At 44.5% G+C, this 14642-nt stretch overlaps 2 protein-coding genes across 3 annotated transcripts; one reads left to right on the plus strand and one right to left on the minus strand.

The window, feature by feature from the left end:
• Positions 1 to 2052: 2052 nt before the first annotated feature.
• On the minus strand, positions 2053 to 9973 carry LOC106574778 (DBH-like monooxygenase protein 2 homolog). 2 transcript variants are annotated; one of them, XM_014150848.3, is made up of 12 exons: positions 9414 to 9973; positions 8745 to 8891; positions 7824 to 7976; positions 7455 to 7538; positions 7196 to 7351; positions 6929 to 7031; positions 6563 to 6732; positions 6231 to 6322; positions 3881 to 3977; positions 3606 to 3796; positions 2355 to 2463; positions 2053 to 2280 (listed from the first exon to the last, which is right to left on the minus strand). In XM_014150848.3, the coding sequence occupies exons 1-12, from the start codon at positions 9678 to 9680 to the stop codon at positions 2188 to 2190; spliced, it is 1662 nt and encodes a 553-aa protein (XP_014006323.1). In that variant the 5' UTR covers positions 9681 to 9973; the 3' UTR covers positions 2053 to 2187. The 2 variants fall into 2 exon arrangements, with proteins under 2 accessions (XP_014006323.1, XP_014006324.1); XM_014150849.3 differs by lacking the exon at positions 2355 to 2463 and having other exon boundaries at positions 9414 to 9972.
• Positions 9974 to 10003: 30 nt separating this feature from the next.
• Positions 10004 to 14358, plus strand: LOC106574779 (DBH-like monooxygenase protein 2 homolog). Its single transcript, XM_082963300.1, has 5 exons — positions 10004 to 10009; positions 12579 to 12725; positions 13523 to 13675; positions 13961 to 14044; positions 14152 to 14358. The coding sequence occupies exons 1-5, from the start codon at positions 10004 to 10006 to the stop codon at positions 14356 to 14358; spliced, it is 597 nt and encodes a 198-aa protein (XP_082819426.1).
• Positions 14359 to 14642: the final 284 nt, after the last annotated feature.

Raw genomic sequence — 14642 nt, forward strand, 5'->3', positions numbered from 1 at the left:
CTGGGATTGGTTGGACAGTGCGCTGTTTGAGCGGGAGGTACTGGTGGCCTACCTTGGCTAAGGACGTGAGGGTTTATGTTTCCTCCTGCTCGGTGTGCACCCAGTGTAAGGCTCTGAGACACCTGCCCAAAGGTAAGCTACACCCCTTATCCGTTCCACAACGACCCTGGTCACACCTGTCTGTGGATTTTTTAACTGATCTACCTCTTTCACAGGGATACACTACTATCTTGGTCGTTGTGGATCGTTTCTCTAAGTCCTGTCGTCTCCTCCCTCTGCTCGGTCTTCCTACGGCCCTACAGACTGCGGAAGCCCTGTTTACTCACGTCTTCCAGCACTACGGGGTGCCTGAGGATATAGTGTCTGATCGGGGTCCCCAATTCCCATCAAGAGTCTGGAAGGCATTCATGGAACGTCTGTGGGTCTCGGACAGCCTTACCTCAGGTTTTCACCACGAGAGTAACGGGCAGGTAGAGTCAACCAGGATGTGGGGAGGTTTCTGTGGTCCTATTGCGAGGACCGCCCGGGGGAGTGGGCAGCATTTGTGCCCTGGGCCGAGATGGCACAGAACTCGCTTCGCCACTCCTCCACTAACCTCTCCCCCTTTCAGTGTGTATTGGGGTACCAGCCGGTTCTGGCAATTTGGCATCAGGGTCAGACCGAGGCTCCTGCGATTGACGAATGGTTCAGGCGTGCGGAGACATGGGAGGCCGCCCATGTTCACCTCCAGCAAGCCGCGCTCCGCCAGAAGAACAGCGCGGACCGTCACCGCAGTGAGACCCCGGTGTTTGCACCGGGGGACGGGGTCTGGCTCTCAACCCGAAACCTGCCCCTCCGCCTGCCCTACCGGAAGCTGGGTCCGTGGTTTGTGGGGCCATTCAAAGTCCTGAGGAGGGTGAACGAGGTATGTTACAGATTACAGCTTCCCTCTGATTACCGCATTAACCCCTCGTTCCATGTGTCTCTCCTCAGGCCGGTGGTGGCTGGTCCGCTCCAGGAATCTGAGGTGCGGGAGTTCCCTCCACCCCCTCTGGACATCAAGGGGGTCCCGGTGTACTCCGTTCATTCTATCCTGGATTCGAGGCGTTGGGCAGGGGGCCTTCAGTACCTCATGGAGTGGGATGGGTACGGTCCGGAGGAGAGGTGTTGGGTTCCGGATGTTTTGGACCCCAAACTGCTGCGGCAGTGTCACCGTCGCGATCGCCCTCCAGGGTCGTCGCGCCGCTGGAGCCTTGCGTCAAGGGGGGGGGGGGCACTGTCACAACTTCCAAAGTCGGCTCCTCTTGTTCGGGCGGCGTTACCGGCTTTCTAGCCATCGCCGCTCCATTTCTCATATTCCATTGGTTTTGTCTTGTTCCATTACACACCTGGTTTTCATCCCATAATTACTGCATGTATTTAGTCCTCTGTTCCCCTCCATGTCTTTGTGTGTAATTGTTTGATGTGGATTATTGTCGGGCAATTTACTTTTGCTATGTTCCGTGTTTTTGGCACGTTATTGTTTTTATGTGCTGTCATTTATGGAACGGAATTAAAGTGCGCCTGTTCAGACAAATCACTTAAAATAAGTGCTGGAGCAAGTTCATGACTAAAGGAAAGCCAAATAGCCTGTTAAATATAAAATATATATAAAAAAGGAAATCAGTGACTGTATAATTATGTTAATTTACTTGTGGCATTCTCCAAGGATGGAAAATGTTTAAGCAGTCCAACTGTACAATCAAAATTAGACTGCACAGAAAATTGGGCCATAGAGTCAAAAATGAGTTTGAACAAAGAGCTAGGGCAGCAAGGGTTGGACTTTTACTGTGGTCAAGAAGCTTAAGGTGGGATGCCTGAACACTACAGCACAAACATTCAACTGTACATATTGCAGTGTTATTGGGTCCATAAAGCCAAACTCTAGTGCCTACTACCTAGCCAGTCAGTCTACTCATAAATAAATATAAAAACTCTGAAACAGCATGACAGGCTTTGTGGTCTACTTCCACAAGGATTATTATAGCCTAAATGACATGGTAAGACATTTAACATAAATCATAGGAAGGCGTCTGAATGGATTTCTTACATTTATTTGTTTATACATCATGAATAAACATAAGTTAACACTTTCTACTATTGCATGGGAGACTCATTCTGAAAACATTCAGCCTTCTGAACCAGAAGCTATTGTTGCCAGTTAACGCTTCACAGACCCAGGCCAGTTGGATCACTCCTGCAACTCACTGAAGGGGTAGCCATCATGTTGAGGATGTTTCCCTCATATAGGGTGTAGTTATTCTATAGGAGGAGCAGAGGAACAGAATAAACAGTAGGTTTGGATGTTGTAGCATTTTCATTGAGTGGGTGCTTACATGTTCGTTGCTGATAACCCCAATCTGAGGGACCTTCTTCATTGTGGCCTCATGCACAGCAATGGACGCCTGGTCCCAAGCTTTAGTCTTCAACAACTCCACAATACCTCTGTGGGTCACAGACATTATGCTTTACATAGTCCAGACTATCCACTGAACCAACCAGACAGTTCCAGTCTATAAGCAGATTATTATTTTTTTTTCCCCTCCACCTTTATTTAACCAGGTAGGCTAGTTGAGAACAAGTTCTCATTTGCAACAGACCTGGCCAAGAAAGCATAGCAGTTCGACACAGAGTTACACATGGAATAAACAGTCAATAATACAGTAGAAAAAAAGAATATTTACAGTGTGTGCAAATGAGGTAAGATAAGGAGTTAAGGCAATAAATAGGCCATGGTGGTGAAGTAATTACAATTAAACACTGGAATGGTAGATGTGCAGAACATGAATGTGCAAGTAGAGCTACTGGGGTGCAAAGGAACAAGATAAATACAGTATGGGGATGAGGTAGTTGGATGGGCTGTTTACAGGTGGGCTATGTACAGGTGCAGTGATCTGTGAGCTGCTCTGACAGCTGGTGCTTAAAGCTAGTGAGGGAGATATGAGTCTCCAGCTTCAGAGATTTTTGCAGTTCGTTCCAGTCATTGGCAGCAGAGAATTGGAAGGAAAGGCAGCCAAAGGAGGAATTAGCTTTGGGGGGTGACCAGTGAGATATACCTGCTGTAGCGCGTGCTGCTATGGTGACCAGTGAGCTGAGATAAGGCGGGGCTTTACCTAGCAGAAAGCTGTAGATGACCTGGAGCCAGCGGGTTTGGCGGTGAGTATGAAGCGAGGGCCGCCAATGAGAGCGTACAGGTCACAGTGGTGGGTAGTGTATGGGGCTTTGGTGATAAAACAGATGGCACTGAGAGACTGCATCCAATTTGTTGAGTAGAGTGTTGGAGGCTATTTTGTAACGACGTCGCCGAAGATCGGTAGGATGGTAAGTTTTACGAGGGTATGTTTGGCAGCATGTGTGAAGGATGCTTTGTTGCGAAATAGGAAGCCAATTCTAGATTTAATTTTGGATTGCGATGCTTAATGTGAGTCTGGAGGAGAGTTTACAGTCTAGCCAGACACCTAGGTATTTGAAGTTATCCACATATTCTAAGTCGGAGCCGTCCAGAGTAGTGATGCTGGACGGGCGGGCAGTGATCGGTTGAAGAGCATGCATTTAGTGAGTGAAATTGACAGTGTGAAGGCTCTTACTGGTAGTCGGTCTTCCCCATCATGGCCGTGTATGCATGCATGTTTGGCTGGCTCCAGCAGTGGTCAACACTGATGGCTGGGTAGTAGATGATAAAGGCCAGACACATCTCATCAGTGGTGGCCAGCCCCAGCTGCGTGATTCCCTCACGAGTGGCTGTGTTATAGGTGCACTCCACCACAATATCGTCACCCTGCACAGAGGGGATACTGCTTTTAGAAAGAGCTAATGACTAATAATACCAGTTGACCTGATCAAGAATCCCATGAATGCTTACTGGTTTGATGGTCTTAATGGTTGCCAGGTTGATGAACCCCTGCATCTCAAAGTTATAGTTCTCATCCACAGCCAGGAAGTCAATCTGCGTTCCATTCCTGCAGAGGGTCAAATCAAGCACACTTTACACCAACAGGTGGTCACGTTGCAGTGGTGCACATTCTCGCTGCAAAGAGCCCTGTAGCAGATCATACATATGTCTGATGTGAGGTCCCTGAACCAAGCAGTGAGTGTGACAACCATGAACACAAGTGATGGCTCTAGAGTGCCTTCAGAAAGTATTCTCACCCCTTATTCGGCAAAAGCACATTTTGCAATATTCTGAGTACGTAGCTCAGCCATCACAGGCTAGCTATTCAGACACCCGCCAACTTCGGGGCTCACTAAACTCATAATTACTATTAGAAAAAATGTATTACCTTTGCTGTTCATCAGAATGCACTCCCAGGACTTCTACGTCAACAACAAATGTTGTTTTGGTTCCAAATAATCCATAGTTATGTCCAAATATCCCCGTTTTGTTCGTGCGTTCAGAACACTATCCAAAAGGGTAACGCGCGAGCGCATTGTGACCAAAAAAAATCAAAAATGTTCCATTACCGTACTTAGAAGCTTGTCAAACACTTTAAAAATCAATTTATGCTATTTCTCTCGTAAAATAGCGATAATATTCCAACCGGACAATGTTGTATTCATTCACAGACGAAAAGAAAAAATGGCGAGGTCTCGTGAATGCACATCTCCAGTCTCTGTCACCAGGCAGTCCACTGACAAACTGTGCTGCTGTTATCTGCCCAGAGACGCCTCAATCCGGTTTCTGAAGGCTTTAGAGAGCCAATGGAAGCCTTAGAAAGTGTCACGTAACAGCTCAGATACTGTAATTTCGATAGAGATGCAACAGGAGGACTACAAATTGTCAGACAGGCCACTTCCTGCTTGGAATCTTCTCAGGTTTTTGCCTGCCATATGAGTTCTGTTATACTCACAGACAACATTCAAACAGTTTTAGAAACTTTAGTGTTTTCTATGCAAATCTACTAATTATATGCATATTCTAGTTTCTGGGCAAGAGTAGTAACCAGATTTAAATCAGGCAAGTTTTTTTTTTTTTTTTACCCGGCCGTGAAAATACTGCCCCCTATCCACAACAGGATAACTTTACACAGAACGGATTCAAATACATTCATTTTTTGTCAACGAGCTACACTTGACAAATAAATTGAATCTCTTGATTAGATAAGTAGTCAACCCCCACAAGTCAACACATGTCAGAGTCACCTTTGGCATCAATTACAGCTGATGGTGTGGAAATCTCTTAGTCTTACCCAGAAAGACTAAGAGATTTCCACACCTGGATTGTGCAACATTAGCCTATTATTATTTTCAAGCTTCTGTTAATTGGTTGCGGATTATTGCGTGACAAACATTCAGGTTTTGCCATCGATTTAAGTCAAAACTGCCACTCAGGAACTAGACTGGCTTCTTAGTAAGCAACTCCAATGTAGATAAAATAAAAAACAGTCATCTCCAACTGTTTTAAAGTCACCATTGGCCTCATGGTAAAATCCCTGAGCGTTCCCCCCACGACAATCAAGTTAGGAAGGACACCTGCATCTTCATAGTGACACGCCAGCCAAAGCGTAATAAATAACTTCATGGGCCAAGGGATATACAGTCTGCTTGTGCCCATCTACAAATAGGTGCCCTTTGCAAGGGATCCCTGGTCTTTGTGATTAAATCTTTTTTTGCAATGCAGTGCCCGACTGAGGGACCTTAGACAATTGTATGATTGGTGTACAGAAAGTCATTCAAAAATCAGGTTAAACACTATTCCATGCAACTTATGTTACTTGTTAAGCAAATTTACACCTGAAAATATTAAGGCTAGCAATAACAAAGGGATTGAATACATGACTCAAGACATTTCAGCTAGTCATTTTTAATTACATTTGTCAATTTCTAAAAACTAATTCCACTTAAACATTATGGGGTATTGTGTGTAGGCCAGTTACAAAAATTCAAGCTGTAACAACAAAATGTTGAAAAAGTCGAGGGGTGTGAATACTTTCTGAAGGCACTGTCGCTAGGCTCAACAAGTATATTATTCTTCTGGCTTCAGCGCTATTAGTGATGTTTGACATTGCCAAGTCACCAATCCTGACATCTGATGTTGTAGACAACCACCATTACCTGTTTGTTAATGTGCACAAGCTGCACGTGATCCACTTCCATTTCCTGGCTGCGTCATGAAAAGTTGCGCAGCAGAAAATTGTTTACGTGGGTCTACATTGGTCATCAAGACTGTCATATGAGGAACAATATCCCATGATCATATGTTTGAGTGTCCTCACCTGAAGAGTCCAACTCTCACCTTCCTCCCAGCCAGGTGAGTGTGCAGCAAGATAGAGATCACAGAGAGGTCAGGGACAGGGTCAGGCAGGATCTAGGGGGGAGAGAAGGTAGTGTCATATCACAGAGCGGTCAGGGACAGGCGGCGGCGGGGGGGGGCAGAAAGTGGTGTCATTTTGTCCAAAATCCTGATTGTTGAAACGCAGAACACTACCAATGGTACAAGAAAGGAAAGAATAATCATGCCATCTTCTTTCTTTTGAAAGACTGCATGTCTGCTTGACAATGTCATCATCCCTTCACCTCATTGGAGGTCAAAGGGCACTGAACGTACATCTGAGAAGTGCGATGTGTTGCAGAGACCGTAGCTTCTGAAGGCAGAGGCGGTGGGAGGGATGGCGTAGCCCCAGCTGGACACCATTAGGCCTGCATCTATGATGCCCACATCATGCTGTCTGAGCTGGTCTGTGTAGTACAGCCTCATGCCAGAGCTATCCCTCCGGCCTGCAGGGGGAGACAGAAGTGATGAGGGCTTTAGATGATGGCCTAATTCAAGCTAAATCCTGGAGAACCTCAGGGTGTACAGGCTTTGTTTTAGTCAACTAGCACACACCTAATTGTCAAGACTGGCGCAGGGTAAGCCCAGTGATCCTATAGCAGTGGTTTGGAAAATTTTAATTACTAGCTAGTGGAATGTTACCCGTTTCCTGGGCCAGGTTGTTGTAGTGAATTTCCAGCCTGTAGAACTCATCATGATTCTGTCCTCCAATAGGGATGCCAGCATTTTCTGGAAGCTCGAAAGCCTGGAATGAAGACGACAGAGAGACAGCTCAGACTAACATGGGTGTTCATGCATTAATGTCTCTGGGGGTGGCAGGTAGCCTAGTAGTTAAGAGAGTTGGGCATGTAATCAAAAGGTCCGTGGCACTGATAAGTGTCTGTTAAATTAATTAAATGTAAACGTCACCAGTCCTCCCACGGCCCAGACAGCCACCACTTTGAAGCAGTCTGCCCCTGGTCCTCCCGTGTAGCATTGTTGCTCGTTGATCTGGATCACAGATAAGGGGCAGCTGTAGAGAAGCATGTGGTGGACCAGGTCCAGGTTCTTGATCACTGGCTCCACCTGAGACCGGCAGAGAGAAGGAGCAGGGAAGAGATTTCAGACTAACTACTAAATTGTAGTCATTGTATAATTATTAGACCATGAAACACGAGTGGTCATTTACCCGATACATATGATGTTTCCCATTGAGCTTTGGCATCTTCATGACCTTGCAGTTGTAGTATGTATGTTCAGCAGGAACAATAAACTGTAATGGAGGAAATACTGTGTTAATACCATCCGTGTGGCCAGTCCATTCTGTTCTAGTCACATGTTGTAGGCTAAGGATACTAAATCAAATTGTATTGGTCACATGGTTAGCAGATGTTATTGCGAGTAGTGAAATTCTTGTATCTACCTCCCGTATAACCAATATTAATTCAATCTGACCTGTTCCACTTCAAGAATAAAGAGCAACTTCAAACTAAAAGTCCTGCTGTGCCTGATCTAGAGAGACATACTCCTGCTACAGGATGTGTGAGGTCACTCTTACATTGTCCATAACAAAGTCCAGATAGTTGCCGTCCCGGGGGCTGGATCTGGGCATGAACTTGAGCAGGTTCACCTCCTTGGTCCCCCTTGTGCTGGAATGGTACCCGATGCCATCAGTTTTCCCATAGGCATAGATCAGCTTCACTGGACTGTCCTATGAGAGGGATAGAATACCTCCATTGACAATACATACAAGCACAGGTGAACAAAAATGACAGGTTGACTACGTGAAGAAAAAGCCTAAACTGCAGGAGACACTAACTACATAATGTTGAGACATTAAATACACCCCATTGTCTTTATTGATGTTTTTTACCCCCTTTTTCATGATATACAAGTGGTAGTTATGATCTTGTCTCATCACTGCAACTTCCCAACGGGGCTCAGGAGAGGCGAAGGTTGAGTCATACGTTCTCCGAAACATGACCCACCAAGCCGCGCTGCTTCTTAACCCAGAAGCCAGCCGCACCAATGCTATTTTGACTTAGATTTGTGAATCCTCTGGGAAACATATCGGGTTAGGACAGTTTTAACGTTTGCTGGCCTCCGTATTTAAGCCATTGCTCCAAATCCCTGATTTGTGGTAATTTAATCTAAATAATCAGTAGGTGGATGTAAATGAGAGTGTCCAGAGAAACAGGCATTGAACCTGAGGAACGGCCAGGTGCAGAGCCCATTTCTCAGGGGTGTGAGCTACTTCCTGGTCTCTTGGGGAATGATACTTTGACCCACCCTCGCATCCAACTTTTGCTCCATTTAGGGAAAAGGGGAACAATTCTCAAAACAGGCTTTAGGTTGCTGAGATATTTTTAAACAAACCTTTTCTGAATAGGAAGTCTATGACAAGGGAACATAATTGTCCTCTACAATCCTGAACACTTTCAGCACATTACTTGTTAAGAGTCTGAAACAGTTGACTCACGGTGATGTGGAAGTCTTCCTGGTCACATGACTGGATGGACCTCCAGAAGGTCATGGTGGTTTGACCATCTGCCTCAGTCAGGGACAGCAGGGTGTAGCTCTGTTTCTTATCCACCAGGGGAAATGAGTTCCCTGTGGCATGATAATCCTGAAGGAGGAACACAAACACTGATGTTACCTGGACGCTTTATAGAGTTTAATTAAGAGTTATGTTTTATTATACTTCATTGTTGTGGAGTTTCCATCTCTTCTTTAAAACTTGAACACGTCAATGAGGTTGCTGAGGGGAGGACACTCATAATAATGGCCAAAGGAGCAAATGGAATGGCAGCAAACACATGGAAATGTTTGATACCATTCCACCCCCAGAACCACTTTAGAGCTTAATCAATCGTTGTTTTGTTATACTTCCATGTTGTGGAGTTTGCATCCCTTGTTTAAAACATTCATATGTACCTTTAAAGAGTAATTTGATCTTCCAAAAGTTTAGGAGGTGTTGAACACCACACCTACAACTCCAGACAATTAGAGGATAATTACTACTACAACTGTTAACACTTTACGGTTACTGTAGGCCTAGCCTGCTTCTAAGACCTAAAATAACTACTCCCATGTGAAAAACACCACTGATAAGGTTGTGTCTAATAGCAATGATTACGGATTTAAATACCTTGAAGTAGTTGCCATCTCGTCCGACACCGCCAATAACTATATCTGCTCCAGCCATGCCTCCATTTGGACTCAACCCGAATCCCACCCAGCCAGTGGTTTTCACCGTCAGCTGGAACGTGATAGTGTCCTGGACATCACTGAACCCCCACTTCAAGTTCACGTTGTTCTTCGGGTCAAGGTGCGCCACGAAGGGCATAAGGATGTCCTGCTGTGCCCCGGTCACTGGAGTCCAAGCCAGGAGCAGGGAGAAAAATATATGGATCATACTCAGTCACCCACAGTTAGACCCTGAGACCTCGACCCGCTGAGCGACAAACACTCCCAAAGAAACAGCTATGCTTCTGCTCGCCACTGACCGAATACCCGTATCTCTTTGCGTTCTAAATGGTATGCGAAAATAGAACGTTTTATAGTTAGTGAAATTGCGAAAATTGAGGCCAGATGTGTTTGAATAAGAGAAGCGGGGAGGGCTATACAAAATGCATAAATAGCGGGAAACAAGGCAATCGTGTCCCCCTTCTCTGATTAGCAGCTATTGCCAAAAGCAAGTGGGGTGCGTTTAGTTGGATTCAATGTTTGCTACGTTGCATGACGGTTTGTACTGAAAGAAACGTAAGTATCTTAGTATCCAGCAGCAGCCTGTGACTAAACTAGCCTGTCACAAACTAGCCTGTCACAACAACCTATCACTTTTTCTTGCCCCTTTCATTTACTCCTTTCCTAGCTTCCTTTCCCTTCCTTTTCTTTACTCTCTACTGGCTGTGGTAAATCCCTACCACATTAACTCCTTTCCTCACTCCCTTTCCTTATTTCCTGAGCTCCCTTTCTTTTCCTCCTTTCCTTGCTCCCTTTCCTATTTTTCCTATCTTCTTTTCCTCATGTGCTAACTTCCTTTCCTCATTTCCTATCCTAGCACAATTTCCTCTCCTCCTTCCCTTTCCCCCTTTCATTGTTTCCTTGCTCCCTTTCATTTCCTCCTTTCCTAGTTTCCTTTCCTTTGCTCTCTACTGCCTGTAGTTAATCCCTACCCATACATTCATACATTCGTTCATTTTCCTACAGCCTGCCTCTTCCTCTGATTAGCTGATTATAAACGGTTGTCAAAAACACCTGGGTCTCAATTTCCCTACAGTACAATCGTCTATTTCCTCACACCCAAAAAGCCTACTATTTAAAACTATAGTATGGGCATTTGGACATGGCCAGTCAGTGAGTGTGAATCAGAATCTTAGCGGTTCTCCGTAGCTATCTGTTTATCTGCTTAGCCGTAGCTAGCTGTTTGTTTGGGACCATTTGTCTCTCTCAGCGGGTCGAGTTCTCAGTCTCACGTTCTATCTGTGGGTGACAGACAGTATGATCCCTCTATTCCTCTCCCTGCTCCTGGCTTGGACTCCAGGGACCAGGGGATAGCAGGACACCCTTATGCCATTCATGGAGTAACTTGAAGCGGACAACAATGTCATCCAGAAGTGGGGGTTTAGTGAGGTCGAGGGCACCATCACGCTCCAGCTGTCAGTCAAGACCACTGGCTAGGGTAGGGATTCGAGTTGATCCCATAATGTAGGTCATGGTCTGGAGCGGATATCGTCATTGGATGGGTCGGACCATAATGGCAACTACTTCAACGTATCTAAACCAGTTATACTCTGTAGGTCATTAGCTATTAGACAGTACCAGTATCAGTGCTAATGTTTTGTTGGTTTTCACTTGGCAGTAGCTATATTGTAGGTCTAGGTCTTAGTAACAGTTATATTGTAGGTCTAGGTCTTAGCAGTAGTTCTATTGTAGGTCTAGGTCTTAGCAGCAGTTATATTGTAGGTCTAGGTCTTAGCAGCAGTTCTATTGTAGGTCTAGGTCTTAGTAGCAGTTCTATTGTAGGTCTAGGTCTTAGCAGTAGTTCTATTGTAGGTCTAGGTCTTAGCAGCAGTTCTATTGTAGGTCTAGGTCTTAGCAGCAGTTATATTGTAGGTCTAGGTCTTAGCAGCAGTTATATTGTAGGTCTAGGTCTTAGTAGCAGTTCTATTGTAGGTCTAGGTCTTAGCAGTAGTTCTATTGTAGGTCTAGGTCTTAGCAGTAGCTATAGTTAGGTCTAGGTCTTAGCAGTAGTTATATTTTAGGTCTAGGTCTTAGAGGAGTTATATTGTAGGTCTAGGTCTTAGCAGTAGTTATAGTTTAGGTCTAGGTCTTAGCAGTAGTTATATTTAGGTCTAGGTCTTAGTAGGAGTTATATTGTAGGTCTAGTCTTAGCAGTAGTTATATTGTAGGTCTAGGTCTTAGCAGTAGTTATATTTAGGTCTAGGTCTTAGCAGTAGTTATATTTTAGGTCTAGCAGGAGTTATATTGTAGGTCTAGGTCTTAGCAGTAGTGATAGTGTAGGTCTAGGTCATAGCAGTAGTGATAGTGTAGGTCTAGGTCTTAGCAGTAGTTATATTTTAGGTCTAGGTCTTAGTAGGAGTTATATTGTAGGTCTAGGTCTTAGCAGTAGTTATATTGTAGGTCTAGGTCTTAGCAGTAGTTATATTGTAGGTCTAGGTCTTAGCAGTAGTTCTACTGTAGGTCTAGGTCTTAGCAGTAGTTAATTTAGGTCTAGGTCTTAGCAGTAGTTCTATTGTAGGTCTAGGTCTTAGCAGTAGTTCTACTGTAGGTCTAGGTCTTAGCAGTAGTTCTAGTGTAGGTCTAGGTCTTAGCAGTAGTTCTAGTGTAGGTCTAGGTCTTAGCAGTAGTTCTATTGTAGGTATAGGTCTAAGCAGTAGTTATATTGTAGATCTTGGTGTTAACAGTTGTAGTAGTAATTATCTGGAGTTGTAGGTGTATTGGTTTTCAACACCTCCAAAACCTTTGCAAGATCAAATTACTATTTAAAGTTACATGTGAATCACAGGAGATTGCTGGCACCTTAAGGAGGACGGGTTGGTGGTAATGTGCTGGAGGGAAAAAGTGGAATGGAATCAAATATTTCTATGTGTTTGATGCCATTCAATTTGCTCCTTTGCTGCCATTATGTGGAGCTGTCCTCCCCTCAGCAGCCTCCATTGATGTGAATGTGTTGCTCAAGTTTTAGAGAAGAGATGGAAACTCCACAACAATGAAGTATAATAAAACATAACTCTTAATTAAGCTCTATAAAGAGTCCAGGTAACATCAGTGTGTGTTCCTCCTTCAGGATTATCATGCCACAGGGAACTCATTTCCCCTGGTGGATGAGAAACAGAGCTACACCCTGCTGTCCCTGACTGAGACAGATGGTCAAACCACCATGACCTTCTGGAGGTCCATCCAGTCATGTGACCAGGAAGACTTCCACATCACCGTGAGTCAACATATTTTACACAGACACAAATTGTTGCAAAATAATGTGTGAACAAAGTCTTTTTAAAGGATTAAAGCAGACACTCGCGTTCCCTTATCATGATAGACTGGTATGATTTTTACCCCTAAAGTGATGTATTCTGTAGAACAAAGATAGAACAGTTGGTTTCTCAAGTGCGGGTGGTCTAAAATATCCTTCCCCAGGACACCAAAAGGGAGCCCAAATCCCTGAGAAATAGGATCTGCTCCTTTGGCCATTCCCAAGGTTCAATACCTAGTTTAAAGTATGTTACCTTCTGTTGTTTGGACCAGAATCTTTTCTCTGCACTCAGCCCCAGGTTTCTTCACTAGATTGTGCTCTGGCTTTTCATTGTTGTGCTTCATTGTCTGTAATGTCATATCTTCTCATCATTTCACTACAAGGCAGGCCAATGCAAAGTTCCAATTTCCTCCTCAAACCCTGGTTATTTTCTCCTCTGTCCAGAGACCATCTCCAGTTTACATCCACATGCTGGTTTCACTACAAAAAATAAGGTGAGTAGATCAATGGCCAAACCACAGAGGCTGACAAACCGTTTTTAAAGTCAGCTGTCCCTAACCCTACATGTCCCTAACCCTAAATGGTTCCCACGGAGATTCACAAATATAAGAAGCATTAATAAAGACAATGGTGTCATAACAAGTATTGCAACATCAATGTCGCAACATTATGTAGTTAGTGTTGTAGTCCTCAACCTGTGCAGTCTTCTGGTTCTTGTATGTATTGTCAATTGATGTTTGTTCCATCTCCTCCCATAGGACAGTCCAGTGAAGCTGATCTATGCCTACGGGAAAAGTGATGACATCGGGTACCATTTCAGAACAAGGGGGACCAAGGAGGTGAACCTGCTCAAGTTCATGCCCAGATCCAGCCCCCGGGACGGCAACTATCTGGACTTTGTTATGGACAATGTAAGAGTGACCTCACACATCCTGTAGCAGGAGTATGTCTCTCTAGATCAGGCACAGCAGGACTTTTAGTTTGAAGTTGCTCTTTATTCTTGAAGTGGAACAGGTCAGATTGAATTAATATTGGTTATACGGGAGGTAGATACAAGAATTTCACTACTCGCAATAACATCTGCTAACCATGTGACCAATACAATTTGATTTAGTATCCTTAGCCTACAACATGTGACTAGAACAGAATGGACTGGCCACACGGATGGTATTAACACAGTATTTCCTCCATTACAGTTTATTGTTCCTGCTGAACATACATACTACAACTGCAAGGTCATGAAGATGCCAAAGCTCAATGGGAAACATCATATGTATCGGGTAAATGACCACTCGTGTTTCATGGTCTAATAATTATACAATGACTACAATTTAGTAGTTAGTCTGAAATCTCTTCCCTGCTCCTTCTCTCTCTCTGCCGGTCTCAGGTGGAGCCAGTGATCAAGAACCTGGACCTGGTCCACCACATGCTTCTCTACAGCTGCCCCTTATCTGTGATCCAGATCAACGAGCAACAATGCTACACGGGAGGACCAGGGGCAGACTGCTTGAAATTGGTGTCTGTCTGGAACACAGGAGGGGTGAGAGACTGCCCCCTTCTGGAGACATTAATACATACATACATACATGCATGAACACACACCTACACAAATGTTAGTCTGAGCTGTCTTTACATTGTCTTCTTCATACTAGGCGTTTCTAACTTCCAGAAAATGCTGGCATCCCTATTGGAGGACAGGATTATGATGAGTTCTACAGTTCTACCAATGACTGTTAGTGTAAAGTGTCATTGTCAGGATAAGCAGCGATATGCTTTGATGATCGTTGTTGATGGTTCTTCACTCTCCCCACTGATGTGTTCTTGATTCTACCTTTTGCAGGAATGGAACACAGATTGACTTCCTGGCCATGGATGACA

The sequence above is a fragment of the Salmo salar genome, chromosome 17 (genome assembly GCF_965601325.2).
Source record: "Salmo salar chromosome 17, fSalSal1, whole genome shotgun sequence".
NCBI lineage: Eukaryota > Metazoa > Chordata > Actinopteri > Salmoniformes > Salmonidae > Salmo > Salmo salar.